The sequence below is a fragment of the Leopardus geoffroyi genome, chromosome B2, assembly GCF_018350155.1.
Source record: "Leopardus geoffroyi isolate Oge1 chromosome B2, O.geoffroyi_Oge1_pat1.0, whole genome shotgun sequence".
NCBI classification, from domain to species: Eukaryota; Metazoa; Chordata; class Mammalia; order Carnivora; family Felidae; genus Leopardus; species Leopardus geoffroyi.
Window position 1 is genome coordinate 144041605 of NC_059332.1, and position 26646 is coordinate 144068250.

Sequence of the window (26646 nt, forward strand, 5' to 3'; positions counted from 1 at the left end):
ACAACACTGGGGTGTTCAGGTAAGGGTCCGAGGCGGTGGTGATGCGTGTCTGGCTCCAGGGCCCGCGGTCCCGCCCGCTGTCCGGGTCCCCAGCAGCCTAGCCCTCCCCCGCGCCAGCCGTCGCGCCTGCGCAGTGACGCCCGCGGATCGGTGGGCGGGTCTGACTGCGGCTCCGCCCCCTGGAGCGGCCTGTCAGCGGCAGAGCAAGGGTTTGCCTCACTCGCTCGCAGCTCCGGGCCCTCAGCAGCACGAGAGGTTGTGGTGCGGCAGGATGAGTGCAGGTTCCGACCCCGTGGTGATCGTCTCGGCGGCGCGGACCGTTATAGGTAAGTGGCCGGCGGCGGCTAAGCCGCGGGGACTCCGGGACACCTGGGACACCCTGGACTTTGCACCTCGCCCTTCCCGGCCGACCACCCGGCAGCCCCGCCCCGTCCTCGCCTGGTGATGCCCACTCCTCTTCGCGTGCTCTGATTGGATCCCCGGGTAGAACCACCGTGCCGCCTGACTCTCCCATTGGATGGCGAGGGTGGGCGCTCTCTCTCGAGTCCTCTGATTGGCCAGCTCCAGGAGGAGCCATGTCAGCCCTGTGGCCCCAGAGGCGGGGTTGACGGGTGGTCAGAACAGGGTCGCGGCGGTGAATGGAGGTTTAGTGAGAATTGCCGTCCCGCGCTTAGCGCTGTGGACATTTCCAAGCCCTTGGGCGCGTGGGACCGTCGACCCCTTTTGTTAGGGAAGCGTGGGCCGCGCCCATCTGCCAGCGCTTGGGAAATGGATGCGCACGCTTCCCGCAAGTCCGCGGCTTCCCGATGCTCTGGCAGCGTTCCGCGCGAGTCTCGCCTGGGTGAGAGTCACACACGCTCCGCTCTGTACCCTCACGAGCCGCGCTGGACGCCCTCCTCATCGCCCCCGCCTGCCCTTCTGCCCTAGGCTCCTTCAATGGTGCCTTGTCCACCGTCCCTGTCCACGACCTGGGCTCAACGGTCATCAAAGAAGTCCTGAAGAGGGCCGCTGTGGCTCCCGAAGAGGTGTCAGAGGTCATATTTGGACACGTTTTGACAGCAGGTAACTCCTCAGAGACCCCGGCTGAGGTCAGGTTTATTGGAAGCAACCCATCAACACATCCTCCCATCCCCGCTCCCAAAGCTGAAGTTCTTCACTCCAGAGACATGCCCACGGCGTTCCCGCTGTGGGAATTCTTCCTGTCGGCCCTCTGGCAAGCCCCTTCCAGTTTAACACTCCTAGACTTTCATCTGCGTGTCCGGATGAGCCTAGACTAGACCACCGTCCCCCACTGCCTTTTCATGCTGTAGACCCAGGGCCAGCCTCACGCATCCGAGAGTATGCACGGCCCTCCATAGTCCCCAGAAATGTACACATTCAGTACAAAAGTGTGAATTCCTCCTTTGTGTCTCGCACTGTGCTACCTGCTGGGGATAGGGCAGAGGTAAGGGCCTTGCGCCCCGCGGTAGGCTCCCTTCCCAGCTGGCCAGGTAGGTTGCACTTCCTGCTCCTCACGGGGGGGTGTCTCACTCCCTGGGGATAGGTGAGTCACCAGAGTGCTCCTGTCTCCCTTCTGGTTCCCACTGTCTACGGACTGGTGATCACTGACCATTCCCACTTATTAATAACCAGATTCATGTTCACTCGGTAGCATAAATTCCAATTATCGCTAGTGGTAACTGGTAATGCTCACTTACAGCCAACTTTTGTCCTTACCCTGTCTGAGACCTGGCTTTTTTTTTTTTTTTTTTTTTTTTTTTTGGTGTTTCTTACTTTATAGTTTTGTAGTTCCTCTTCCTAATTCTCCTTTCTCAAATTGTCCCTGCGGGCCTACCACTTTCCCTTGATTCTCCAAGGGCTTTAAAATAGGTGAGTAACACTCTCAGACTGGCAGCCTTCAGCCCACATCCTCCTTCCTTCCCAGACCCACGATTCAGACTTAATTCAGTTGCCATACGGTACTCCATGTTGGTTTCTCTGTTCTCTCTTCCACGCTTCTTTTCTATAGTATCTTTGCAAATTAAAATACAAAGAATAGCGATGTTTATCAAGGGCCTGCTGGGCCTTTAAAGCACTGTGCTTACTGCTTTCATTGCTTTATTTAATCCCGTCAGTAAGTCTGTTGAATCCTATTCTCTCCATTTTCGAAAAGAGTGAATGAGATTTTGAAAGGTCAAGTCACTTATCCACAGGCACAGTTGGAGATGGAGCTAGCATTCGAACCTTCATCTGTCCTACTTCTTTTTTTTTTTTTTTAATTTTTTTTTTTCAACGTTTATTTATTTTTGGGACAGAGAGAGACAGAGCATGAACGGGGGAGGGGCAGAGAGAGAGGGAGACACAGAATCGGAAACAGGCTCCAGGCTCTGAGCCATCAGCCCAGAGCCCGACGCGGGGCTCGAACTCACGGAGCGCGAGATCGTGACCTGGCTGAAGTCGGACGCTTAACCGACTGCGCCACCCAGGCGCCCCCATCTGTCCTACTTCTTAAGCCTAGACACCCTCCATAACCCTATAAATATGTTTAGCTGATCACCTGCTGTGCACTGGGCACTATTTTTTTTTTCAGCTAGGGATAAGTAGTGTTCATATCAGATAGAAATCCTCATTCTCATGGAGCTCACATTCTGCTAACTGCTAGACTATTAATTATGTTTAGCACTCATTTCTTACCTTTTTTTTTTTTTTTTTTTTTTTTTTACATTTTTTAACGTTTTTATACATTTTTGAGAGACAGAACGTGAGCGGGGAGGGGCAGAGAGAGGGAGACACAAGATCCAAAGCAGGCTGCAGGTTCTGAGCTGTCAGCACAGAGCATGACACAGGGCCCAAACTTACTGCAAGATCATGACCTGAGCCAAAGTTGGACACTTAACCAACTGAGCCACCCAGGCGCCCTGCGCTCATTTCTTACCTTGAAGATGGAGGTTATGGATAAACACATAACATCTTTATGAAGGAATCATTTACTTAAATGCATTTGTAACTCACTGTAGCTTAAAAAGCAGGAGCTTCAAATAATATTTTCTTCTTTATTAACTAGTATGCTGAGTTCAATTTAGAGGTATTTTGATTCTGTCATTTGAACAATTTTTCCTATATATGTTTTTAGTTTCAAGGCTACCAGTCTAATCCCAGAGAAAGAGCATTGTGATGAATATAATCTCTAAATTCTTGTCCATGAGCTATTGGCGAGTTTTTTCCAATAAACTCACTGAGGAAAGGTGCTAGGTATGGGTCTATCTGAAATTTGCAATAGAGTGACCACTATACAAACATTGATCCTTTGGTAATAGGCACTGGGTACTGAGAATATTTGAAACTTTCAACTCCATTCCCTTCCTTTTTTTTTTTTTTTTTTTTTTAATGTTTATTTATTTTTGAGACAGAGAGAGAGCATGATCGGGGGAGGGTCAGAGAGAGAGGGAGACACAGAATCTGAAACAGGCTCCAGGCTCTGAGCCGTCAGCCCAGAGCCCGACGCGGGGCTCGAACTCACGGACCGCGAGATCGTGACCTGAGCTGAAGTCGGACGCTTAGCCGACTGAGCCACCCAGGCGCCCCTCAACTCCATTCACTTCTGTGCTACTTTATGTATGTGATGTATTTCTTTCGGTTCCCTGAAGGAACAGTTCCCACAGTTGAATTATGCAAGGGTATTTGTCAGTTCTGATTCTGCACATGTCTTGTTACATAACCAGTTAACCATGTGTGATGAATATCAAGCAAAGAAAGAAATACTTCTTATCAGAGGTTTTCCTCTTTAAGTAACCCTCTTCCTGTGCCAGGTGTCTTGAAGCCATGATCATGGAAGCACATGGCCCTAGTTAGAAACATGGATGATGCCCAAGTTCTGCCCTGTGTTTATGAGGGAGTGTGTGCTGGGGCACCTGGGTGGCTCCCCAGTCAGTTAAGCATCCGACTCTTGATTTCGGCTCAGGTCACGATCTCATGGTTTGTGAGATCGAGCCCTGACTCCAGCTTTGTGCCGACAGTGCAGAGCCTGCTTGGGATTCATTCTCTCTTTCTCTCTCTCTCTCTCTCTCTCTCTCTCTCCCCCTGCCCATCCCCCACTCATACTGTCTCTGTCTCTCTCAAATAAATAAACTTTTTTTAAAAAAATAAGGGAATGTGTGCTTATTCAGACCCTGTTGAAAGATCAAGAAGAATGTTTCCTTCTTAAGGTGTTAATCGTTTCCTTGTGGAAGAGGAAACTTCTATCCCTAAAATATAGAACAGCACAAGATAATTCATATTCAAGAGCTAGATTGTGGCAAGGATAGAGTGTATACAGGCCTTTTTCTGTCTGGCTGGGAGTGTGGCTTGTTTCAGCTTGGCTGGGAAGTGACAGGAGCCCAGTGAAACATTTTGTTTCTCTTTGATTGCTGAGAAGTCTCTGTGTTCCCTCTTCCAGGTTGTGGGCAGAATCCCGTTCGACAAGCCAGTATGGGTGCAGGAATCCCTTACTCTGTTCCAGCATGGAGCTGCCAGATGGTCTGTGGGTCAGGCCTCAAAGCCGTATGCCTTGCAACCCAGTCAATAGGGACAGGAGACTCTAATATTGTGGTTGCAGGAGGCATGGAAAGCATGAGCAAGGTGAGGCCTCTGAAGAAACAACTCTTGCTGACCTCTCACTAATAAACTCATTTTGCCATAGCAGAGTAACCTGATGCATAACAGAGCTGAGACCAAACAGTAAACAAAGTAAAACTGGACTCAACCTTGATCCCTATGTGGATGTTAATTGTTCTCCAAGCTGGGGGAGAAATCCAGGTTGTAGAAAAATCCTGTCAACCAGTATGATTGGAACAGAATTCATTTTTTTTTTTTTTTTCTAAAATGTTACCAAGGCATAAAGTGTGTCCCAAATTTAACCTGTTACATTAGTTGGTTGATATCCTTGGTCTTAAATTTCTTTCTCATTGTATGGAAACGTAACAAACAGATGTTTGCACTTATTGTCCTGTGCTTGACAAGAAGGACCCCAGGGACCAAGGGACTAAATTTTGTTGACCGTTTGGAGACATCGAATGTGGAAAAGAGGACCACTGAGTGGTACCCTTCTCAAATAGGTTTGCTCAGCAGAATTTCTTTCCCCAAGGCCCATCCCTCAAATTGGCATGGGAGTGAAAAGAAAAAAGTATATCACCAGCTTCCTACAGGCAGTTCAGGGTCTGACCTGGGGATCCCCTAGACAGGGCCAAATCAGCCCAAGAGGAGGTAAGTTGAAGGTAGTGAACATGATCAGAGTGATTCTGAGGGGACCATGCTAATATCTGTGTAGTACTTTACGAGGTTTGTAGCTTTTATACATATAGTCACAACAGCCCTTATAGGGTAGACGGTATCATTCCCAATCCACAGGTCAGGAAACTGAGGCCCACAGCCAGGATTCAAATATCAATTTTCTGACTCCAAGTTTTTCCATTCTATTTTAGCTGCTATTGAGTTGGTAGGAGTTAAGAGGACCCACACCCAGAAAGCTCTCCCCATTAATTAGGCCTCCTGATTGTTCTGACCGTAGGCATTATGTCTTGTATCAAAATAAGTGACACACAGCGTGATCACTTATGCCGTTAGATCAGCTCCTCATTTAACAGATAACTAGTTGTCTGCTTTGGATTCTGTGTCTCCCTCTCTCTCTGCCGCTTCCCCACTCATGCTCTGTCTCTCTCTGTCTCAGAAATAAATAAACATTAAAAAAAATTAAAAAAAAAAACCCAGATAACTACTTGCCTCTTCGGAAAGACTAAATGGAGTTTTTAAGGACACAGGACACAGAATGGATAGATTTGGTGGTAAATGGAAATAGGTAGGTAGGAGAGTAACAGCTTCTCAAGAGTGGGTAGGATAGAATTGTGTGCTGATTCCAGGGGTCTTCAAGCCCTGGGTGGGAGGAGGATGGGCCGACTGGGGAGAAGGATCACTGGGGGGACTAGACGAAGACTGGGGAGCCACTGGATAGTTTTGAGTGGGATCCTAAGGAGAGGACTAGTGGTAGACAATCCTAAGTCCACTTGTATTTCTTGTTTCCAGGCTCCTCACTTGGTTCATTTGAGGGCAGGAGTCAAGATTGGGGAAATGCCACTGACGGACAGCATACTCTGTGACGGGCTTACCGATGCATTCCACAACTACCATATGGGCATTACGGGTAAGGCAGACACAGCTGAAGACAGACTAACTGTAAAAAGGTGTCCAAAAGGTCATGTCATAGTCAGCTCTGCAGGTGCTTTCCTCTCTAAGGTCAGGGACCATGTCCTCATCATTTTGGATCACTGATGGCAGGGATAGTTCCACTCGGGTGAGCCCAACTGAGGAAACAGCTTGTCTCTCCTCTGTGACTCCTTGATTATGGCGGGATGTTACGGGTGGGTGGGACTTCAGAGCTCTGATCAACCTCCCATTTCACCGTATGAACAGACCAGGGCCCCAAACGGTGGTTTTGTGGCAGAGGTGGTATCAGAGGTGAGCAGGTACTCCTGGCACCTCACACCGCACCCTTTGCACCATTTGACCTGGTTTTCATTAGGCGTCTGCGGTTCAGGCTTACTGGCCAGGCAACTGGAAGGTCAACAGAACTGCTGTCTTTAGTCATGCGAAAGTGGGGGAAAGAGCAAGATTCTAAGCAGAGGGAACAGTGTGTATAAAGGCAAGGAGGGAGGGGCGTGGAGACGTGGGAGCAGAGAGGAGCTGAGGCATCTTGTCACTGCAAGCGAGGGCGGCCGCGGGGAAGGCTGGAGAGTGTGGCCAGACTGCGGGAGGCTGTGTTCCCTAACAGGGTGTTATCATAGTGTCCAGGCCGGAATTTCTCCAAGTGTGATATTCCAGCTGTGTCAACATCACCAGAGGCTGTCAAGCCTTGTCTGAGGGGTTCTGGGCTGAATTGTGACCTTCCAAAACTCATATGTTGAAGCCCTAACCCCCAGGACCTCAGAATGTGACTGTGTTTGGGAGCTGGGGCCTTTTAAGGAGTAATCAAGTTAAAATAAGGCCTTTATCGTGGTCCCTAATCCAATCAAACTGGCATCCTTGTAAGAAGAGGAAGAAATACTAGAGATGGCAGCATAGAAGAAAGACCATGTGAGGATACAGTGAGAAAGTGGCCAAGGAGAGAGGCCTCAGGAGAAAACAAACCTGTCAACATCTTCATCTTGGCCTTCTATTCTCCAGAATTATGTAAAATAAATTTCTTTTGCTTAAAAAAAAAAAAAAAGAAAAAGTCTCAGGCCATGATGTAGGCATTAGGAAAGACTAGACCTCCTAATATAGACAAATAGAAAACTGGTCAAAACATATCAAGCAACTGTTTTCAAATATTAGCCAACAATCATGTACGACTGAGATTCTTTTTTTTTCCTCCTAATTTGGGCCTTTTTTCATGAGGACCTTCCAGAACCTTCTGTATTACCACTTGGGGCTCAGCCCCCATTGCTCCACACCTTAGCCTCTTGCAAGCTCCTGGCAGGGATGGTGTTGGGAACAATCCAAATTGTTTGGAAACAAATCCTCCCCCTTCTCTCCAGCTTTAGATAAATGCTGTCACTCTGGGAAAGGTCCTGCATCTTGTCCACAGTGGCTCAGGCATTTCCAGTGCGGTCGGCCCCAGCAGTAGGTGGGGGATAGGGGCGGTTGCCAGGAACTGCCATTTCCTACTGGCTGTTGTCCCTTCCTTGCTGGTACCACTCCCTGATGGCTTGTTCTAACAGGGGTAGATGTATTCCTTCCACACAGGGCAGCACCAGGGGCCTTCCCCATGGAGCCTTCTTCTGATGCCTGTCAGCTCTTTCCTCCCTCAGCCTGGGGAAACCCTCCCTTCTAGATTTATGTAGAGGAACATGTTGTTCCTCTCCCTCTGGTGCTTGAGTTCCCCAAAGACAAGGTACAGGAAGGAAGTTCACCTGGGCTTGGAATGGCTCTACCAATTTGGTATGGACCAGGATCCGGAGCTCTCAGATCCACACTGAGCCTTCACAGTAGATCAAGATTGAGGCATGTCTTAGAGGCATGGCCTGCCGAATGTTCTCAGTGTGCCCCCGTCGGGAACTTGGCTAGCACTGACCAGGGAAGGTGATAGATCCCGAGTTTGGGCATCATCCCAAATAGTTCAGATGGATTTTTGAAGATTCCTGTCAGGGCATCGTGGCACCTTTTTTCTGCCCTGCGTGATCCTATGACGAGGGAGGGGTGGGTTACCAGGAGCACCTTGCTTTCTCCCCAAGGCAGTTTCTTGCCCTGCCTCTGGGGTCCTCTCCCTGAAGGGCTGCTCTAGGGCTCCCCTAGACGAGAGCAGGGGACTCACCCACCCTGCAGCCAGCCGTGGTGCCAATGCCTACACCAGTGCCACCTCTACTTTGGCTGCAGTCTGTCACAAGACTGAGATTCTTGAAAGAAGGGAAAACCCCACTGTCCCTGACTTTCTGCCGGGAGGAATAGTGGCCATTGAACTAGGGAGGCAGAGGTCAGAGTTTGGTGCTGCTGAGATGGCTAGATTTTGTGGGGCGGAGTACTAGAGAGAAGGGAGCTAGAAAAGGAGCCCCGGAAGTCTCCATAAGGGTCTCCTCAACACTTTGGTCAAATACTCAGATGTATGTGTGCAGGGCAACACCTGCTGGAAACAGCTGCTAGAGAGTTGTGAACTGGGAGACTCAGGAGTTCGGACCAGCCAGAGCAGAAACTTTACTGAACCCCCTGGACACTCCCTTGACATCTCAGAAAGGTCAAAGTTTAGGGTAGGGCTCTAGCCCCAGAGTAAGGACTACTCTAGACCCAAACTAATAAGCTTAAAAATCAAGCTTCAAAAGGATCCGTATGATCTGCCAGCATGTTAATGGGAATGATACTCATTACCCTTGCTTAAAGATCATAAAATGCACATGTTCAACAGTATAGCGACTGTAATGTCCAGCATGCAATAAGAAATTTCTAGGCAGTCACAGAAATAGGAAAATGTTAACCCATAACAGTAGAAAAAACGGTCAATAGAATCTGACCCCTACAATGACAGATACTGGAATCAGCAGACAAGGATTTTAAAGGTGCTGTTTTACCCGGGTTTACGGGCATAAAGGAAAACACGACTGAGGAACATGTAAGGGAAACCTTAGCAGTAGAAGGGAAAATACGCACAAAGAAGTAGATGAAAATTAGAACTGTGAAGCCCACACTCTGAAATGAGAAACCCACCGGATAGCCTAATGGAAAACTGGAGACGGAAGAGAGGGTCAGCGGATTTAAGGATAAAGTAATACATACAACCTGAAGAACACAGAGAAAAAGATTGAGAAAAGAATGAATAGAGCCTCAGGGATCTGTGGAACAAAGTAAACTGGACTCACATGCATGGAATAGGAATCTTGGAAGAAAGAGAATGGAGGCAGAAACATTATTGAAGAAACAATAGGTGAAAATTTCCCAAATTTTGTGAGAAACAAAATTCGAACACCAAGAAAGACAAAGAGTTGCATTTCGGCAAGCTAGTAAAACTACCAAAAAAGAAAGGATAAAAATACAGAAATTGGGGCCCTTGAGTGGCTCAGTTAGTTAAGCATCTGACTCTTGATTTTGGCTCGGGTCACAATCCCAGGGTTGTGGGATTGTGCCCCATCGGGTTCCACACTGAGCACGGAACCTGCTTAAGATTCTGTCTTAGTCTGACCCAGACTTGTGGTAATTTTCAACAAAGGTTCCAGTGTAATGAAATGGGGAAAGGAAAACCTTTACAATGAGTGGTGCGGGAACAAGAGGGTCCACAAGCAACTGGGAAAAGATGACCCTCAGCTCCTACCTCACACTGTAAACAGATACTCATTTGAGATGAATCACGGATCTAAAGATAAAAACCAAAGAAGTCAACATAGAATAGCTTGTAAACCTGGGGGTAAGACAAGATTCAGAAGGCAATAAACTCAGAAGATAAATTAGATAAATTAGATTTCAAAAATTAAAACTTACCATCACCGAAGACACTATTAAGAAAGTAAGTCACCAATTAGGAGAAAATATTCATGATACGTATAAGAATTCCTATAATAATAATAAAAAGACAACCAATTGAAAAATGAGCTAAAGGGGCGCCTGGGTGGCTCAGTCGGTTAAGCTTCCAACTCTTGATTTCAGCTTGGGTCATGATCTCATGGTTTGTGGGTTCAAGCCCCACATGGCGCTCTGTGCTGACAGTGCGGAACCTGCTTGGGATTCTCTCTCTCTGCTCCTCCCCTGCTCTCTCTCTCTCTCTCTCTCTCTCAAAATAAATAAATAAAATTTAAAGAAAGAAAACTGAGCTAAAGATTAGGCACAAATTTCACAAAGGAAGATAGATGAATGGCCAGTCAGTGCAAAAAAAGTATTCATCATTACTTCAGAGAATGCAAATTAAAACCACAATAAGATGCTGTTCTACACCCCCAGAATGATGAAGATTAAAATGACTGGATATTGGCAAGGATGTGAAGCAACTAGAACTCTGATACATTGCAGCCATAAAGTGGTACAACTACTCTGGAAAAAAATTGGCAGTTTCTTTACTAAAGACACCTGAAAACATCAATCACTAAAAGCTTTGCACAAAGAAGTTCATAGCAGCTTTATTCATAAGAGCCAAGACCTAGAAATGGTTCAGGTATCCATCAACAGGAGAATGCATGACAACCACTCAGCAGTAAGAAGGAACAAACAGCAATAACCTCAACAATATGACAATGCGGAGAACAGACACTGAGTTGCATTTATGGTGACAGAAATCAGAATATTACTTGCTTCAAGGAGGGGGAGATGGGTAAGAGGCATGTGAGAACTCTCTGGGGTGATGGAAATATTACATATTCAGGAGATATGGTTGCCTGCATTTGTCAAAACTCGTTGAACTCTACACTTAAGATTTGTGTATTTCACGCTGTGTAAGTTTTACCTAATCAAAGAAAAAAGAACTGTAAACAAATATCGAGCTCTAGTTATCGGGTTTGCTTTCTCCCCAGTGGTGTGGGATAGCAAGTTCTGAAACCACCTTGTGTATATTCTAGACTTGAGCAAATGAGTGACTATATTGAGGATAATGGGAGCCAGGCTTCTCACTATTGTAGGAGGGAGTCCACGAAGGGAAAGGGCGAAGCGTGCGCTGGTGGTGTTAGGTTACACTCAGAGAATGCAAGGTATCGCCATGAGTGTGTGTACATTTGCAAATCGTGTGTGTATGTAAGTTCCTAATGAACCGGCACAGGAACAATGACATGCCAGTAATAGTGAGCAGTCCTAACACCCGGATCTTTATTTCTAAATGCCTTCTCCACTAAGGAGAACTAAGGAACTAAGGTTCCTTTGAGAAGTGTCCACGGTAGGACAAAAGTGCTAAAAAAAAAAAGAAAGTTTTTCTCCGGCGCTGTCTGCGGAGGTGGCAGCGCCCTACTTGGCATCATGGCTGCCTTCGGATCTCTGGTGAAACCCAGGAGTTCATCTGGTACCAGTTAAACTAGTATGTTAAAATTAAGTGCGACTGGTAGAAACCCAGAGGCAATGACAGTGGGGTGCTCAGAAGATTCAAGGGCCGAATGTTCATGCCCAGAATTGGTTACGGCAGCAACAAGAAAACAAAGCACATGCTGCCCGTTGGCTTCTGGATGTTCCTAGGCCACAAGATCAAGGAGCTTGAGGTGCTGCTTGATGTGCAACAAATCTTACTGTGCAGAGACTGCTCACAGTGTCTCCTCCAAGAACCGCAGAGCCACTGTGGAAAGAGCAGTCCTACTGGCCACCAGAGTCCCCAGTTCCAATGCCAGGCTGCACAGCAAAGCAAATGAATACACAGCTTATGTGCACATTGTATTTGTGTTAGTAAAACCACAAAACTACCAAAAAACAAAAAATGAAGAAGTGCTTAGAGCACACGGGGACCTGTCAGAAGGGCTCAGGAACCGGCTTAGAGGACGCCCACTGCCCGAATCTTGAACAATTTGAACATCAGAATAAATAATGGTAGTTACGGGTTATGTGACTTATTAAATGAGGGAAAAATATTTGAGTTCATACTGATGTCAGCATGATACACGGAGGGAAGGAAAACACCAGTTAACATGTACACAAGGAAGGTTGGAGTTGGAAAATCATGAATGCGAAAAGTAGCAGGTGAAATTTGATGAGGAAGAAGTATTTTTTCGCGACCTCAAAATAACTTCCCATAAATTACTGATAAGTTATAAACGGAAAAGTAGTAACTTTACCGTGTAGAGAGGCTTGAACCAAGTGATGAAAGCTAACGGCACCTGAGGTGAACTAATACCACAGGCATCCTGATAAGATTCGCTGAGAAGATCATGTCTGTGGTATGCCTGCTTTTCTGCAAAATCTTAATCTAATCTTGAGGAAACATCAAACCTAAATCGGAAGACGTTCGATAAAAGAACTGGCCTCTGCTCTTCAAAAAATCCAGGTTAAGAAACACGAAGATAGTATGAGGAACTATTTCAAATAAAAAGAAACTGAGGAGCTGTTTCACTATTAAGTGTAACACAGGGTGTGATCCCTGAACCGAGCATCTAAATTTAGCTACAGAGGACATCATTGGGACAATAGGTGAAACTTGAATCTGGACCACGAATTAGATCATAGTATTATATCAATGTTAAATTTCCTGATATTGATAACTGTGTTTATGTAAGAAAATGGCCATTTGGGGGAAATATACAGGGAAATTAAAATTGAGGGATAAAGAGGCAGGATTATAAATTTTGCTCAAATGGTTCAGAGAGAATGATCAAGTAAGTGGGGCAAAAAAAATATAAAACACTTGGTGAATCGGCATAAAGGAAATTTCTGAAAGTTTAAAATTATATAGAAGGGAAAAGAGAGAAGGACGGGAACAAAGAAAATGGCTTCTAAGATTTACTGCAACATTTCCAAATTCATTGCCACTGTGAGGCAAGATGGCCACAGAACACTGTCGCAGCCCATCGGTGAGGCTGCTTGTACTCGGCGCTCCGTGCTTGTTTACATGTGAAAAACTTGAGCTACCGAGAGCCAGTTCCTGAAAATGTTTCTTTTGCTTTATTATTATTTTTTTCTTTCACAGCTGAAAATGTAGCCAAAAAATGGCAAGTGAGTAGAGAAGATCAGGACAAGTTTGCAGTTTTGTCCCAGAACAGGACAGAGAGTGCACAGAAAGCTGGCTATTTTGACAAAGAGATTATACCAGTGTTTGTGTCTTCTAGAAAAGGTGAGTATCTGGATCATAATGGTTCAAACAGCAGCATGCCTATTTATAGGTAAGAGTAACACTCCACAAAATAATATATAGGAATGTTTATAAATTGTGTCTTTCAGGTTGCAAAGAAAAGATTGATCTTGGATACGTCTTAGATGGCGGGGCTGGGCGGGGTGGGGGGCATGTTTATGGGGCGTGGAAGGGTTAAGAACATAGGCAGCTGTGTTAGCACTGGACCCTCTCGCTCCCAGAGTGTCCACACTGTTCTGCAGATACAGCTGGTTTCATGTGAGAAGCTGGAGCGTTGGCTCATGGTTATTAGAGGCAACAGCTGACCTTTTGTCCCTACAGGCTGATTCTCCTCAGAAGCGAACATTCGGTATTTCCTGTATGTTTTTGTATACATATCATACATCTTGAGGGTGGATCTTTTTGGGTCACTTTGCTATTATCTACTATGGAGTGCTCTAGTCAAGGGGCTATTACTGGTAACTGTTCCGTCCCCCATAACTGACGTCACTTATGTCCAAGCCTCATAGCTTTGACGCTCCTGGGTCCAGTCGGTTGTAACCAGACAAGTCCTACGCCCACACCTTAACTTTTCGCACAAGGAACTGCCCTCCTCAGAAAGGGCCGTGCATATGGAAAACACTCAAAATGTCTCATGAGGACAGTGCTTATAAAATGTTCGAACATACACTTTTTTATTAGTGTGTACTTTCCTCTTGGAATAAAAGTATTTTTGATAAGCCTTCCTTCCAAGTATGAATCTTCATGCATCATGTCTCAGGACTCCACCGTTCCTAGCACGCCAACTGCCATCTCTGTAGTAATCTTGGGGAATTGATTTTCCTTGTTCAGGTCTTACTGAAGTGAAAACAGACGAGTTTCCTCGCCATGGGACCAACATAGAAGCCATATCTAACTTGAAGCCTTACTTTCTCAAAGATGGAACAGGAACAGTCACCCCAGCTAATGCTTCAGGTCAGATTTGCCAAAGGGCAGTTGGGGGAAAACCATCTTCTGCTAGGCCCCACCAACTTAATGCCTTCTTCGTTTCAATGATTTTTTTGTATACAAATGATCCTAAAACCTTTAGTTGCTTTCAGGGAAAATGTAGTTTCTCTGTATTTGATCATCACTAAGTGTTTACATTTTTGACTTAATGTATATGTGAAAGAATGGATTTGACTCCCTGACATCCTCACTAGACACAGGCGAAAAAGCAAATTAGGGAACCCCAGAATTTATCTACTACCTCTGTGCTTTTCCAAAACCAGGAACTCCCAGTACCTCCTGTGAAATGAAGACTATTTCTTCCATTTCTTTTCTTACCCTCCCCTCCCCCAGCTTTCCTCAGTTAGAACATTCTGTGGTCAATTATGTCATATTCATATTACCAAACTTAACTATTTCCAATTACATTGTAAATAGGAATTACAGCCAATGAATTTGCCAAGATGTATTAAGAATAATTTAACACGTCTTCACGTGTCAGAAAGTAGACACAGGCATGTAACTCAATGAGCATCTCAAAACTCCAGACTTTCATATTTCACAGGAATAAATGATGGTGCTGCCGCTGTGGTTCTTATGAAGAAGTCAGAGGCCGACAGTCGAGGGCTTACACCTTTAGCACAGATAGTTTCCTGGTCACAAGTAGGTGTGGAGCCTTCCATTATGGGGACAGGACCAATTCCGGCGATAAAGCAAGCTGTGAGTCTAGTTCTGAATGTTAGCACCTGCCTTTGCTTCGTTGGTTGAACGAACCTCTTTGGGACCAGACCAACACCCTGTAATTCCGTTATTCTGTCCTCTGTAAACCTTGGCTCAGATCCTCTCCACTCCAAAATGTCAAGATCGAGCCTGGTTTTGTTTTCCTTTTTATTCTTAGTCAGATCTCATTTTCCCTTTAATGGAATTCCTCCCTGGCCTTATGCGAGCATATTCCTGCAGCTCTACCTCTAGTCCACTTTCCCACCACAAAGAGCAGCCGAGAACATTTGGGTCATATGCCTTTTAGGGGTAACTGATAATCCCCTCGATCATGTCGCCTACGTGTAACCCGTTACTGCTTCAAAACTTTAACTTTAGAATCTCCAAGGGATGTTTGATCCTTCATGTTTTGGAACTGGTGTCACCGAGGCAAAATGTGGTACCACTAGGCCCCTGCTAGAACATCCCAGAAGAGATCCTTCAGTATCAGTCTATTCTTTTGAGTATCTACAATGAAGGAAGGCTCCACCTGAGTGTTCAGACCTCTATTCCATTCATCTTCCCTTCAGGTTGCAAAAGCAGGTTGGTCACTGGAGGATGTGGACATATTTGAAATCAATGAAGCCTTTGCAGCCCTGTCTGTTGCAGTAGTTAAAGAACTTGGATTAAACCCAGAGAAGGTAAACCCGAGCAAGCAGTCGTGGGGATAGCTCACAAGTGAACTCTCGCAACGCGATTTTAAGATTGCAAACAGCAAAACCCACGTATAGTTGTTCCACAGTATCCCTGGTATTGGCCAACCGGCCAATAACTAACTTGTGGGTGGATCCTGGGTAAGTGCCTGCTAGGGCTGGGGAGTTCTTTTATTGCTTCCCGAGGCAAAAACCCTGGACTCTCTCTTGGTTTACTTCTAACACCAACAGAGCATTGACTCTTCTAAACTAGTGAGGTAGGGTGGATGTCACAGGGGTATAAACAGTATACCTAAACAGTAAAAATGAAAGTGGAATTTGAAAGGATAGTTAACTGGTGTAACCTTAAAAGGGTAAAGATAATTTACGATTTTTAGCCCTGGGGCACCTGGGTGGTTTCAGTAGGTTAAGCTTCAGACTTGATTTGGGCTCAGGTCATGAAATCATGGTTGTGGGATCAAGCCCGGGGTCAGGCTCCACACCCAGCCTGCTTGGGTTTCTCTCTCCCTCTTGGCCCCTCCCCACCTCACACATGTTCTAAATACTAAAAAAACCCCACAAAACTTTTTACCCTATGTCCACAGAATAACGGTATATATTTTTCCCCCCTTAGGTCAACATTCAAGGAGGGGCGATAGCCTTGGGCCACCCTCTTGGAGCATCTGGCTGTCGGATTCTTGTTACCCTGTTACACACAATGGAGCGAAAGGGTGGACATCGTGGTGTGGCTGCCACATGCATTGGGGGTGGGATGGGAATAGCAATGTGTGTTCAGAGAGGATGAAACTGCTTAATGAATCATGCCGAAACTAAACTGAAACCTCATCTCTTCTTAAGCTAACAAGGTACTAAATTGTAATATGTGAAATCAGAGGACCAAAGTGAGAATGGAAACCTCTTTCGTAAGAACCCAAGGCTTGACAGCTTGTTATTTTTATTAATGTGTAATACTCAAGATACAAGATAACTGCATCTAACATTGTTATAAATAAAAGAGAAATGAGATCAGTCATCAAGGGCTCCCGAGTGAACGGCATCTTCATAACCTCCATGCTTATCATCTTTGCTTTCCGGGTGTAATTTGATAAGATCATCAATTCGAAGAATGGTAATTGCAGCTTCTGTTGCAAATTTCAAACTCTTAACTTTCACTATGGTTGGTTCAAATACTCCTGCTTGTTTGTTGTCTCGGGGTTTACCATTGACCAAATCAAGACCAATCCTGCAAAAAAAAAAAAAAAAAAAAACCCAACACCAAAAAACCATTAAGTGATTTCTTACATAATGCACACCTATCCCATCTCATCTCTTTAAGAGATGAATGGCTTCGCCATTCAAATGTTAATCTTGGGAAATGTAGGGACCTCAGGATAGATCCCTTAAGACTACAGTCTTGACTGTAAGTAACAAAATAAGTACCGAGGCATAGAAAAGCTTAGATAGATACTGGGCTCCCAACATCATTATCTTAAACAGGGGCTCCTCAAGAAGATACGATGACCTAAAAATAACCCCCTGGCCTCTGTGGGACCTTTGTGCAGGTGTAGTGACTGTCCAGAGAAGCAGGGAGAGGCTGGGACTCTGAGCTGCTAACTAAAATACACCAATGCTAATCACCAGTCATCATCTTTTATCAGTTTAAACCAAAGCTAAAGTGCCATACACGATACACAGATGACCGTGAAAAAGGGAAATTGTATGCTTACCATTTTAGATTTTTGCGTTCTGGGTTGACTTGAGCCTCATTATGGAAAGCTCTTAACTTTGCAACCAGATCTGTGGAGTCTTGGGCAGCATTCACGGCCAGTGTGTTAGGAATAACAAGAAGAGACCTTGCAAACTCCGCAATAGCAAGCTGCTCCCGAGACCCCTGAGAAGAAAGACAGCGAAGGGTCTTAAAACCCACGGCGGCAGCAGAGGACCGAGAAGAGTATGTGTACTTTTGAACGTTTATCTTATTTTATAAGAAAAAGCGTGCGCTACCTGGGGAGGGGCAGAGCGAGTGAGAGAACCCCAAGCCGGCTTCGGGAGTCAACACAGAGCCCGAGGCAGCGCTCGTTTCCACAAGCCGGGAGATCATGACCTGAGCTGAAATCTACATGCCGACGCTCCACGGACCAGGACCAAGCCACCCAGGCGCCCCATCAGGGAAGGTACATCCACAAAAAGCCAAAGATGGTGCCCCCCCTGCCCTCCTTGAAAGAAAGCACAATTCTACGTGTTCTCACCATGCTGGTTGCGTAGTTTTCCAGGTATATGGAAAGCGCCGCTTCTACAGCACCTCCGCCAGGAACCACAGATTTGGACTCCAACACTCTCTTCACCACACAGAGAGCATCGTGTAAAGAGCGCTCCATCTCATCGCACATGAAATCATTCGCCCCACGTAAGATAACTGATGCAGACGTACGAGCCTTAGTGCTATTTAAAAAAGTAAAGTGAAATTCTTAATATATTTTCATAGACGTCTACAAAGAAACCCACCGTAAGCACCTCGACTGGAAATCCTGCTCACGTGGTTCACCCAGACACAGAGGCAGTGTCTGGGCCGCGCAGAAGAGATGAAACGGTTACTCCATCTCGTGGTAGCGCACGGCCTATTATTGTTCTCTCCCACGCGTATAACTGCTCTGATCACTGAAAGACTAGAGCAGCAAATCAATGGGAAGACGATCCGTTCCCCTTACTAATAAAACCCGTGCAGCTCGATTGAGAAAGCAGCTCTTACTTTTTGATCAAGATCAGTTCGTCATCACAAATTCTCTCCTGTATCACCTCTTCTGCTTGTCCCAACATTGAAGCTTCGAAAGTTTCTTCTCCTTCCAAATTGGCCAGGGTTGACAAGACAGTCGCTATGAAGATGATGACAAAGATCTGTAAACATTTTTCCCATGAACACTTTCATATGCTGTCCCAAATTCAGAAACATTTATGATAAGAGCAACGTACAGACGGGCATCAGATAAACCACTGTCCTTTCAGCCTAACACGGAACCATGACCTTCTCAGGTCAACACATTCAGTAAGTTAAAGAGCTTTTCCAGTAACGTGGAAAATGGCTCTATGAGACATATTTGTAGCATAAGGCATTAAAAGAGTAAGATGTAAAAAAAAACCACTGCTTCTGAAACTGCTTAGTGATAACATTCCAACGTAAAGAGACACTGTCTCATATACGGTAACGTGATGCGCCGCAGCTGGGAGCGAGCAGAGGACTTACCTCCAGAAGCTTTAGCGATGCGTTTCAGGTCCCTTTTTAAAACTCTTCGAACTGCCATAGCACCTGTCTCCACAAAATACTTCAGACACATGTCGTCAATTCCACCGGTGGTTAGAATAACGTTGGCACCAGTTGCCAGGATCTTCTGGATCCGCTCCTTGGTGATATCAGATTCTCTACAGAGATGAAGTATTTGGGTAATAACCCAAAGTTATCTTCTGTGTGGTTAATCTAGTTCCAATTTCCATTAAATACTTCACATAAAATAACTGCAGATTAAATTACATCAAACATTCTTTCCCTTCTGTGACCAAAATTTAAATCAACTTACAGAAAAGTCAAGAAATTAAAATTACCACTTAGTTCTCCCCCCACCCCAATGTGAGTTCCTGAGAACCAAGGAATGGCATCCTTGCCTTTAAGGATCTGGCAGGGAAACACTGTCAACCATACCCTGGAAAAGCACTAGCTACAATGGAACGCAGAGATGATTGGGAAGCAACATGCAGCCTGCCAGGTGAGGCAAGGAAAGCACGAAGGTCTGGAGTCAAGAGGAGTCCAGAGCAGAAATGACTAGTAGGAACAGGGGCGCCTGGGTGGCTCAGTCGGTTGAGCATCTGACTTTGGCTCAGGTCATGATCTCGCGTTCAAACGTTCAAAAAGGTACACATCCGGCTCCGTGCTGACAGCTCAGAGTCTGGAGCCTGCTTTGGATTCTGTGTCTCCTCTCTCTCTGCCCCTTCCCCACTCGTGCTCTGTCTCTGTCTCTCAAAATGAACAAACTTTTGGGGCGCCTGGGTGGCTCAGTCGGTTGAGCGTCCGACTCTGGCTCAGGTGGTGATCTCGTGGTCCGTGAGTTCGAGTCCTGCATCGGGCTCTGTGCCAACAGCTCGGAGGCTGGAGCCTGTTTCGGATTCTGTGTCTCCCTCTCTCTCTGACCCTCCCCCGTTCATACTCGGTCTCTCTCGGTCTCAAATAAATAAACGTTAAGAAAAAAATTAAAAAAAAAAAAAAAAAAGACTAGTAGGAACAGAAAAGAGTTAGATGTTAAAGGGTCTCGGGCCAGTTAAGAAATTTAATATTTTTATTTATTTTTAATAATGAATTTAGAGAGTACGCACGGGTGGGGGAGAGGGGCAGAGGGAGGGAGAGAATCTTAAGCAGGTTCCACGCTCTGTGTGGTGTCCAACACAGCTCCATCCCACAGCCCTGGGATCGTGACCTGAACTGAAATCAAGTGTTGGGACGCTCAACTGACTGTGCTACCCAAGCACCCCAATTTATTTATTTTTATTTAAGTAGACTCCACACACAAAGTGGGGTTTAAACTCACAGCCCCGAGATCAAGAGTCACATGCCCTACTGACCGAGCCGGCCAGGCACCCCAAGAAGTTTAACGTTTTTAAGTAAGAGTATTATCCGTGTTTTCAAAAGGATGCCCCGATGTCAATGTGGGCACCGCACTGGAGAGACAGAGGAATGAGGCGAGGAAGCAGTAACTGGAGGCACAGGAGCGTATCTGATGCGAACAGATGTTCTGAACAGAGAGGTCCCGGTTTACGCTTGGTGACAGGGAGGTTCAGCCAGTGACTCCCGGCGGAAAACAAAAACTAACAGGTTATGGGGCAGGACGAGAAAGTAGAGTCCGGTTTTCAAAAGATGCGTCCAAAGCCCCCGTGTTAATCAGGCGGAGCTGCCAGGAGGAGGGCACAGGACAGAAATCACAAGCAAGCTATGGGGAAGGGACACAGATTTGAAAAAGTCAACACGTTATAGATTATTAAAACTATTTCACTTGTCATTCAAAGGGCTTTTTAAAAAATAAGACAAAGACGAACCCCAAGGTAAAGCGGTCTATAAACCGTGACAAATGCTCTGGGCCACACGCCGCAGGATGGGCAGCGGCTGCGAAGCCAAGCATATCCTTCAGGCTCTGCCTTCAGAGCTTCTGGCCCAAGTCCCACAAACACAGAAACTGCTGACGGGCGGGAAGAGCAAGTACAGGAACTCATGGCAGAGCACACTTCGGAGGGAAAGACAACAAGCTGTTCTCGGAGCTAAAAAAATAAGCAGGCAGAGAGTATAAGCGGACGGAAGAACGTTACTAGGGGCCGGCAGGGGAGTCTGACGGACTCTTCCAGCTGTGGCTGGACCACAGCGGAAAAAAATACTAAGACAGGAAAAAACCTATCCCAGAGCGACGGGAAGCCTACAAAAGGCTCTGCCTTGGAAATGACGAGATGACCGTGGCTGCTGTATGGAAAACGCCTGGGAGGGGCCAAGAGTGAAACCCAGAGGAGCAGCTTAGCTGCCCCTCGACAGGGGCAAGAAAATAGGAAGTAGATGAATCTGAGATTTAATGTGACGACAGAAATCAAGGGTCTTGGTGATACATTAGAAGGGAGAAAGGCATTAGGTAAAAAGAGCCAAGGTATTTCCTAGTTTTCTGCCTGAGGGGTCCCCATCGCTAGAACGCAGATTTATGGGTATCACCCAAAGTTTGGTTTTAAACATACTGAGATGTGTAAGAAGCATTCACAGGTGTCTGGAGCTCAGAGCAGCACATTCTGGAAGTCTCCAACACGGGAAGAATACCCGCAGTCACAGGAATGACAAGGGCTTATTCTGGGGAGAGCAGAGCAGACCCCGGGGCTGCCCACGCATACAAACACAAGACAGGGCAGCACCACCGAGCTGCCTCCCACCTCCCAGTGTTTCAAGAAGGAAGTAGTCACCAGCTCGAGAAAGGTCAAGTGAGTTGAAAGCGTCTACTGAATTTTACACTAGAGACGACTAGTGACCTTAGCAAATGGTCCTCCACTGGAGGGCACAGCTGCCAAGGAGATGAGACACAGGGGCGCCTGGGTGGCTCAGTCGGTTCAGCATCCAACTCTTGATTTCAGCTCAGGTCATGATCTCATGGCTCCTGAGATCGAGCCCCAAGTGGGGCTCTGTGCTGTCAGCAGATTCTCTCTCTGCCCTTCCCCCGCTAGCGTACTCTGCCTCCAAATAAACTTTAAAAAGAACCAGAATTAGTAACTGAATATGCAGCTTGAGAACAGTCACCCTAGAGGGACTGATCGGCCTCCGGTAGAAGAAAGGACACTTTGTTTGCAGGAAGAAAAAAAATACATAGGCAGATCTGAAAGGCAAAAAGCATGACTGACTTTTGGCAAAGACTTCTTGTAGCTTGGTTCAATTACTGTTTTTCTTCCTTTTTAACCAACCAACCAACCAACCAACCATTAAAAACAAACAACAACAAAAAAGAGTTGAGTGATACAGTCCAGTGGAAGCAGGCAGTCAAAATCCAGGGTAGCGGTCAGAGCGTAGCTCTGGAGCACGTTAACCAATCAGGAACAGCGTTAGCGTCCCCTGGGGCCTGGCGTCCAGGGGACACACAGTGCACACTCTACTACTCGAGGAAGTACATTCCTTGGCAGGTCTGTAACATTAGTCACTCCTAAAACTGACGTTCTACAAGGTTTCGTTGAAGTTCTATCACCCCGGGTCTATCTTAAAACACCAGATCACCACATTTTCTAGCCTTCCAGCAAGTTTGACTCTGGTCAAAAATCCTAATTCTTGGGGGCGTCTGGGTGGCTCATTCGGTTGAGCGTCCATCTTTGGTTCAGGCCACGATTTCATAGATTGTTGAGTTCGGCTCAGGTTTGTGAGTTCGAGCTCCACATCAGGGTCTGTGTGGACAGCTCAGAGCTTAAAAGCCTGCTTCGGAGTCTGTGTCTCCCTCTTTCTCTGCCCTCCCCTCCGCTCAAAAATAATACACATTAAAAACAACTTTTTAAAATCCTAACTTTTCTAGTCCTCTGAGACACCACAGTTTAAAACCTCCAGCTGCATAATCACCATCCTCTGCTCCCTGGCAACTGATTGATTACTTGCTGTTATCTAGGAGATGTCACCACTCCTTAGGATCCTTTTTCCTTGTTACCGGCTCTAACGAAAGTATCATTTCCAGACACCGCTTTCAAAGGTCAAAAATAATCTCTAAACATACCTCTGTCTAATCTGGTCCAGTTTTTCAGGGTCTGTAATAACCACCTGTACACCAAGCTTCATTTTTGTCTTCTGCAGGCTGAAGTCAAGGCAAGCAATCTTTGCGTTCACTATTCTCTTGGGCATGCCTGCAATTGAATGGAACGTTAAATAACTGTGAACTGTAACGACGTCACGTTTTATAAAATACGGGTATTCTCAAAGCCTGATTAAAAAATAGCAAGAAATATTAGATTACGTTATCTACGAAGACAAAAATTTAGATTTTATAACATCTAACCATAGAAACAAACTTTTACAGCCTTTACGTGGTCTTTAACTTGCGTTTTCCCCAAGCTTCATGAGCTTAAGTTACACAAGCGAAACTGAAAAAGTCATCTACAATTTCCTCTGCCCTTGGGCTTTACTGAAGAACTGGAAAGTGCAAGTCGTGGAGCGCTCCCCTAAGAAGGTATGGGATGTATTCCACGGACGGCAAATTTTGACCCTTAGTACCAAATCCTGAAGCTTACCCTGCGATCCCACCACACAGTTGAGTGCGTAGCCACTGATGAGCAGACTCTCCGTCTGACTCCTCCCGTGCGCTTTCAGGATATTAACAGAATTGACAGGATAGCGAGGCTGGCCCCTCACGTCTGTGTATTTAACTGCAAGCACAGCATCTACTACCATATTCGCGAAGAAATCACCATTTCTAAGCCAACAGTTAAGGAGAACAAGAGACACAGAATGGATAATGGGTGCTCACAAAAACCAGGGTAATTCTTTAAAAAAAAAAAATTTTTTTTTAACGTTTATTTATTTTTGAGACAGAGAGAGACAGAGCACGAACGGGGGAGGGTCAGAGAGAGAGGGAGACAGAACCCGAAACAGGCTCCAGGCTCTGAGCAGTCAGCACAGAGCCCAATGCCGGGCTCGAACTCATATACCGCGAGATCGTGACCTGAGCCGAAGTCGGACGCTTAACCGACTGAGCCACCCAGGCGCCCCAAAACCAGGGTAAGTCAAATGCACTTCCTTTTAACCATTTCATCAAAAAAACAAAACATTAATTATGCTGTCAAAATGTTAAAATACCATTTATTGCTACCTGCAATTCCTATTACTATTACACACTACTGACATTCCCCCTAGGAAAGCAAGGAAGGAAGCAATTTCAATACAGTATCACCCGGCACAAAAACAAGATCTTACTCTTTAAAAAGCCTCAACTTTATGGAACCATCACAAGGATACATTCCGATGATTTTGGAAGACATCGATGTCTTAGCAGCATTGATCAGGCAATCTCTTCCGAGTTCATCTGTGTTAATAATTAGATTTTCACTGATGTATCGCACAGCTTCCCTGTTTGAAGTGTGTAGGAAAAGACATTTATAAATTCACTACTCAAACTTTGTTTTCTCACAATGGCAAAACGTCACGGGGACCAATTTTTTGTTCAGCCATTTCATACAGGAGGAGGACACAAGTAAGTCCTCCCTCGTCAGATCACGGCAATTTTTATCTATCCCATAAGCATAGCCACCAAAATCTATTATTGGGAGAAAATGTGGTAGTCAAATGGGAAAAAAAAAAAACTAGCCCTGTTTCTTACTCAAATATCGCTACTAAAATGTGACTTTTTCAAAATAAATTTAGTCATTAATAACATTTACAGAACACAGACTTTTTACAAATAACATCAGATAACGTAAAATCTTCCCTGACCGCAATCTTACTTGCAAGCAAGTCGATAGCCACTAATAACTGACGTGGGATGAATCTTCTGTTTGACTAGTTCATCGGCATTTTTAAGAAGTTCTGCTGCAATAATAACCTGTTGAGAAAAGATTCATTGCTCTGACGGAGTCTGACAACACGCGCCTATGTAAAAACAACACTGCAACAACGATCAGCTAGTGTTAAATGGTGACGACGAGGGGCGCCTGGGTGGCTCAGTCGGTTAAGCGTCCGACTTCGGCTCAGGTCATGATCTCGCGGTCCGTGAGTTCAAGCCCCACGTCAGGCTCTGTGCCGACAGCTCAGAGCCTGGAGCCTGTTTCAGATTCTGTGTCTCCCTCTCTCTGACCCTTCCCCGTTCATGCTCTGTCTCTCTCTGTCTCAAAAATAAATAAAGGTTAAAAAAAAAAAAAACAAAAAACGGTGACGATGATGAATAACTGGTTATTGGAAACCTGGAGAAAAGAGAGCTATACACAGTGTTTTATTTACACGCAGATGGCCAAAGCAAATAGGAGCCAGGCCACACAATGGTAGAGAACTGCACATGTTACCTTTAAAGAGGAAGTGCTCAACAGAAGCCAAGTGAACAGTGTGACTATTCAAATGAGGTCTATTATTTCAGACTATTACTTGATCGATCTTAAAAAGCATTCTTCTAGGGGTAACTCAATCAGTCGGTTGAGCGTCCAACTTCGGGTCAGGTCGTGATCTCAGTTTGTGAGTTCGAGTCCTGCACCGGGCTCTGTGTTGACAGCTGGGAACCTGGAGATTGCTTCAGATTCTTTGTCTCCCTCTCTCTACCCCTCCCTTGCTCACACTGTGTCTCTGTACCTCTCTCAAAAACAAACACTAAAAAAAAATTTTTTTAAATCATTCTTCTAAAGATATTACAAAACCAAATATTCTGTCTATTTCTTCTAGGAAAATTATCACTTTGTTTTTAAAATCATAATAAAGTTATTTAGACAAAAACTATTCTTGTTATTTCAGAAGAGATAGATTCCATTCTTTCATGAGTTAATGTTTAATCTAGAAATACAAAGATTTTCCCCACAAATCACTGGCCTGCCTCTTTACAGTGAATTATTATTTGTTCCTCACTAAATCCTGTTTCTACACTACACAACACACCACATCAGCGTGCTGGATGATCTTCCAGAAATTTGTATTGTTACTGATCACATTTACTTTTTCACGCTCCCATTATGAACCCATGAAATTCAAAATGCAAACTTTTTTTCTTAAACCCAGTAACATTTCTTCCCTAGATAATTATAAAGAGAAAGTTTTAGGAACTTCTAAGTTTCAGGTGGCGAAAACGTAAGACCTTTTAATGAAACCATTAAAAAAAAAACCCTCGTGTATATGTATAAATACTGTTGTGGCTGAAAAACTCAGGAAACTTGTGAAAACCCACATTTACTTTTACATTATTTATTTTGAGAGAGAGAGAAAGTGCAAGTGGGGTAGGCAGAGAGAGGGACAGAGAATCCCAAGCAGGCTCCATACTGTCAGCACAGAGTGGGATGTGGGGCTGAGATCTCAAGAACCGTGAGATCAAGAGTCTGACGCTTAACTGACTGAGCTACCCGGACGCCCCTGAAAATCTACATTTAAACCGAGTGGACTGTATTATCTCTTAAGTTTCTCTCCTTTGTACAAACTACACGCACTGGTTTTTGAATTCTATCTATCCCAGAAGCAAAGTAAATTTTCTCCCCCTTGACTTACTTATAGCTTCAGTTTGTGAAAGTCCATTCTAGGAGAACAACTAGTCTCTAGCCACCTACCAGGTAACCAACTACCTACCACGGAAGTGGTTCCATCTCCCACTTCTTTGTCTTGCAGATCAGCCAGCTCACAAAGAACTTTAGCTGCTGGATGTTCGACCTCCAGTAACTTCAGGATGGTTGCACCATCATTAGTAATGGTTACATCCTAAGAAATTTGCAGGAAAGAAAAGAGACAACACAATCACTTGCAGACACAGGACAACCTCTAAATTAACACAAACCCCTATTACCACCTTTGCTGCACCTTCCAATACCAGGATTATGATAAAAACAGAGAATTCACATTAA

At 45.3% G+C, this 26646-nt stretch overlaps 2 protein-coding genes and 2 non-coding genes across 4 annotated transcripts in view; 1 reads left to right on the forward strand and 3 right to left on the reverse strand.

Moving 5' to 3' along the window:
• On the forward strand, positions 1-16615 carry ACAT2 (acetyl-CoA acetyltransferase 2). Its single transcript, XM_045500196.1, has 10 exons — positions 1-19; positions 231-326; positions 928-1062; positions 4415-4596; positions 6037-6154; positions 13064-13207; positions 14057-14179; positions 14757-14911; positions 15481-15591; positions 16217-16615. Exons 2-10 carry the CDS (start codon positions 272-274, stop codon positions 16385-16387), a joined length of 1194 nt encoding a protein of 397 aa, XP_045356152.1. The 5' UTR covers positions 1-19; positions 231-271; the 3' UTR covers positions 16388-16615.
• Positions 16521-26646, reverse strand: part of TCP1 (t-complex 1) — an 11599-nt gene continuing 1473 nt past the window's right edge. Inside the window, exons 3-12 of the mRNA XM_045500195.1 lie at positions 26375-26503; positions 24562-24659; positions 24077-24187; positions 23353-23534; positions 22842-22968; positions 18824-18999; positions 18332-18455; positions 17832-18024; positions 17310-17473; positions 16521-16825 (exon numbers count right to left, since the gene is read on the reverse strand). Of these exons, the coding sequence (XP_045356151.1) occupies positions 16609-16825; positions 17310-17473; positions 17832-18024; positions 18332-18455; positions 18824-18999; positions 22842-22968; positions 23353-23534; positions 24077-24187; positions 24562-24659; positions 26375-26503 (1521 nt within the window). The 3' untranslated portion in view covers positions 16521-16608. The remainder of the gene's footprint in view (positions 16826-17309; positions 17474-17831; positions 18025-18331; positions 18456-18823; positions 19000-22841; positions 22969-23352; positions 23535-24076; positions 24188-24561; positions 24660-26374; positions 26504-26646) is intronic.
• On the reverse strand, positions 18141-18272 carry LOC123610063. The gene has a single exon (XR_006718089.1). It is a non-coding gene; the product is annotated as a small nucleolar RNA SNORA20 (small nucleolar RNA).
• LOC123610067 lies at positions 24272-24411 on the reverse strand. Its single transcript, XR_006718092.1, has one exon. It is a non-coding gene; the product is annotated as a small nucleolar RNA SNORA29 (small nucleolar RNA).

What these genes read in the sequence shown, in the direction of transcription:
- ACAT2 (XM_045500196.1), top strand. Translation starts at nt 272, where the DNA reads ATGAGTGCAGGTTCCGACCCCGTGGTGATCGTCTCGGCGGCGCGGACC. An exon ending in TGGACACGTTTTGACAGCAG is followed by an intron (nt 1,063 to 4,414) that starts GTAACTCCTCAG and finishes TCCCTCTTCCAG; the next exon opens with GTTGTGGGCAGAATCCCGTT. An exon ending in CACCCCAGCTAATGCTTCAG is followed by an intron (nt 14,180 to 14,756) that starts GTCAGATTTGCC and finishes CATATTTCACAG; the next exon opens with GAATAAATGATGGTGCTGCC.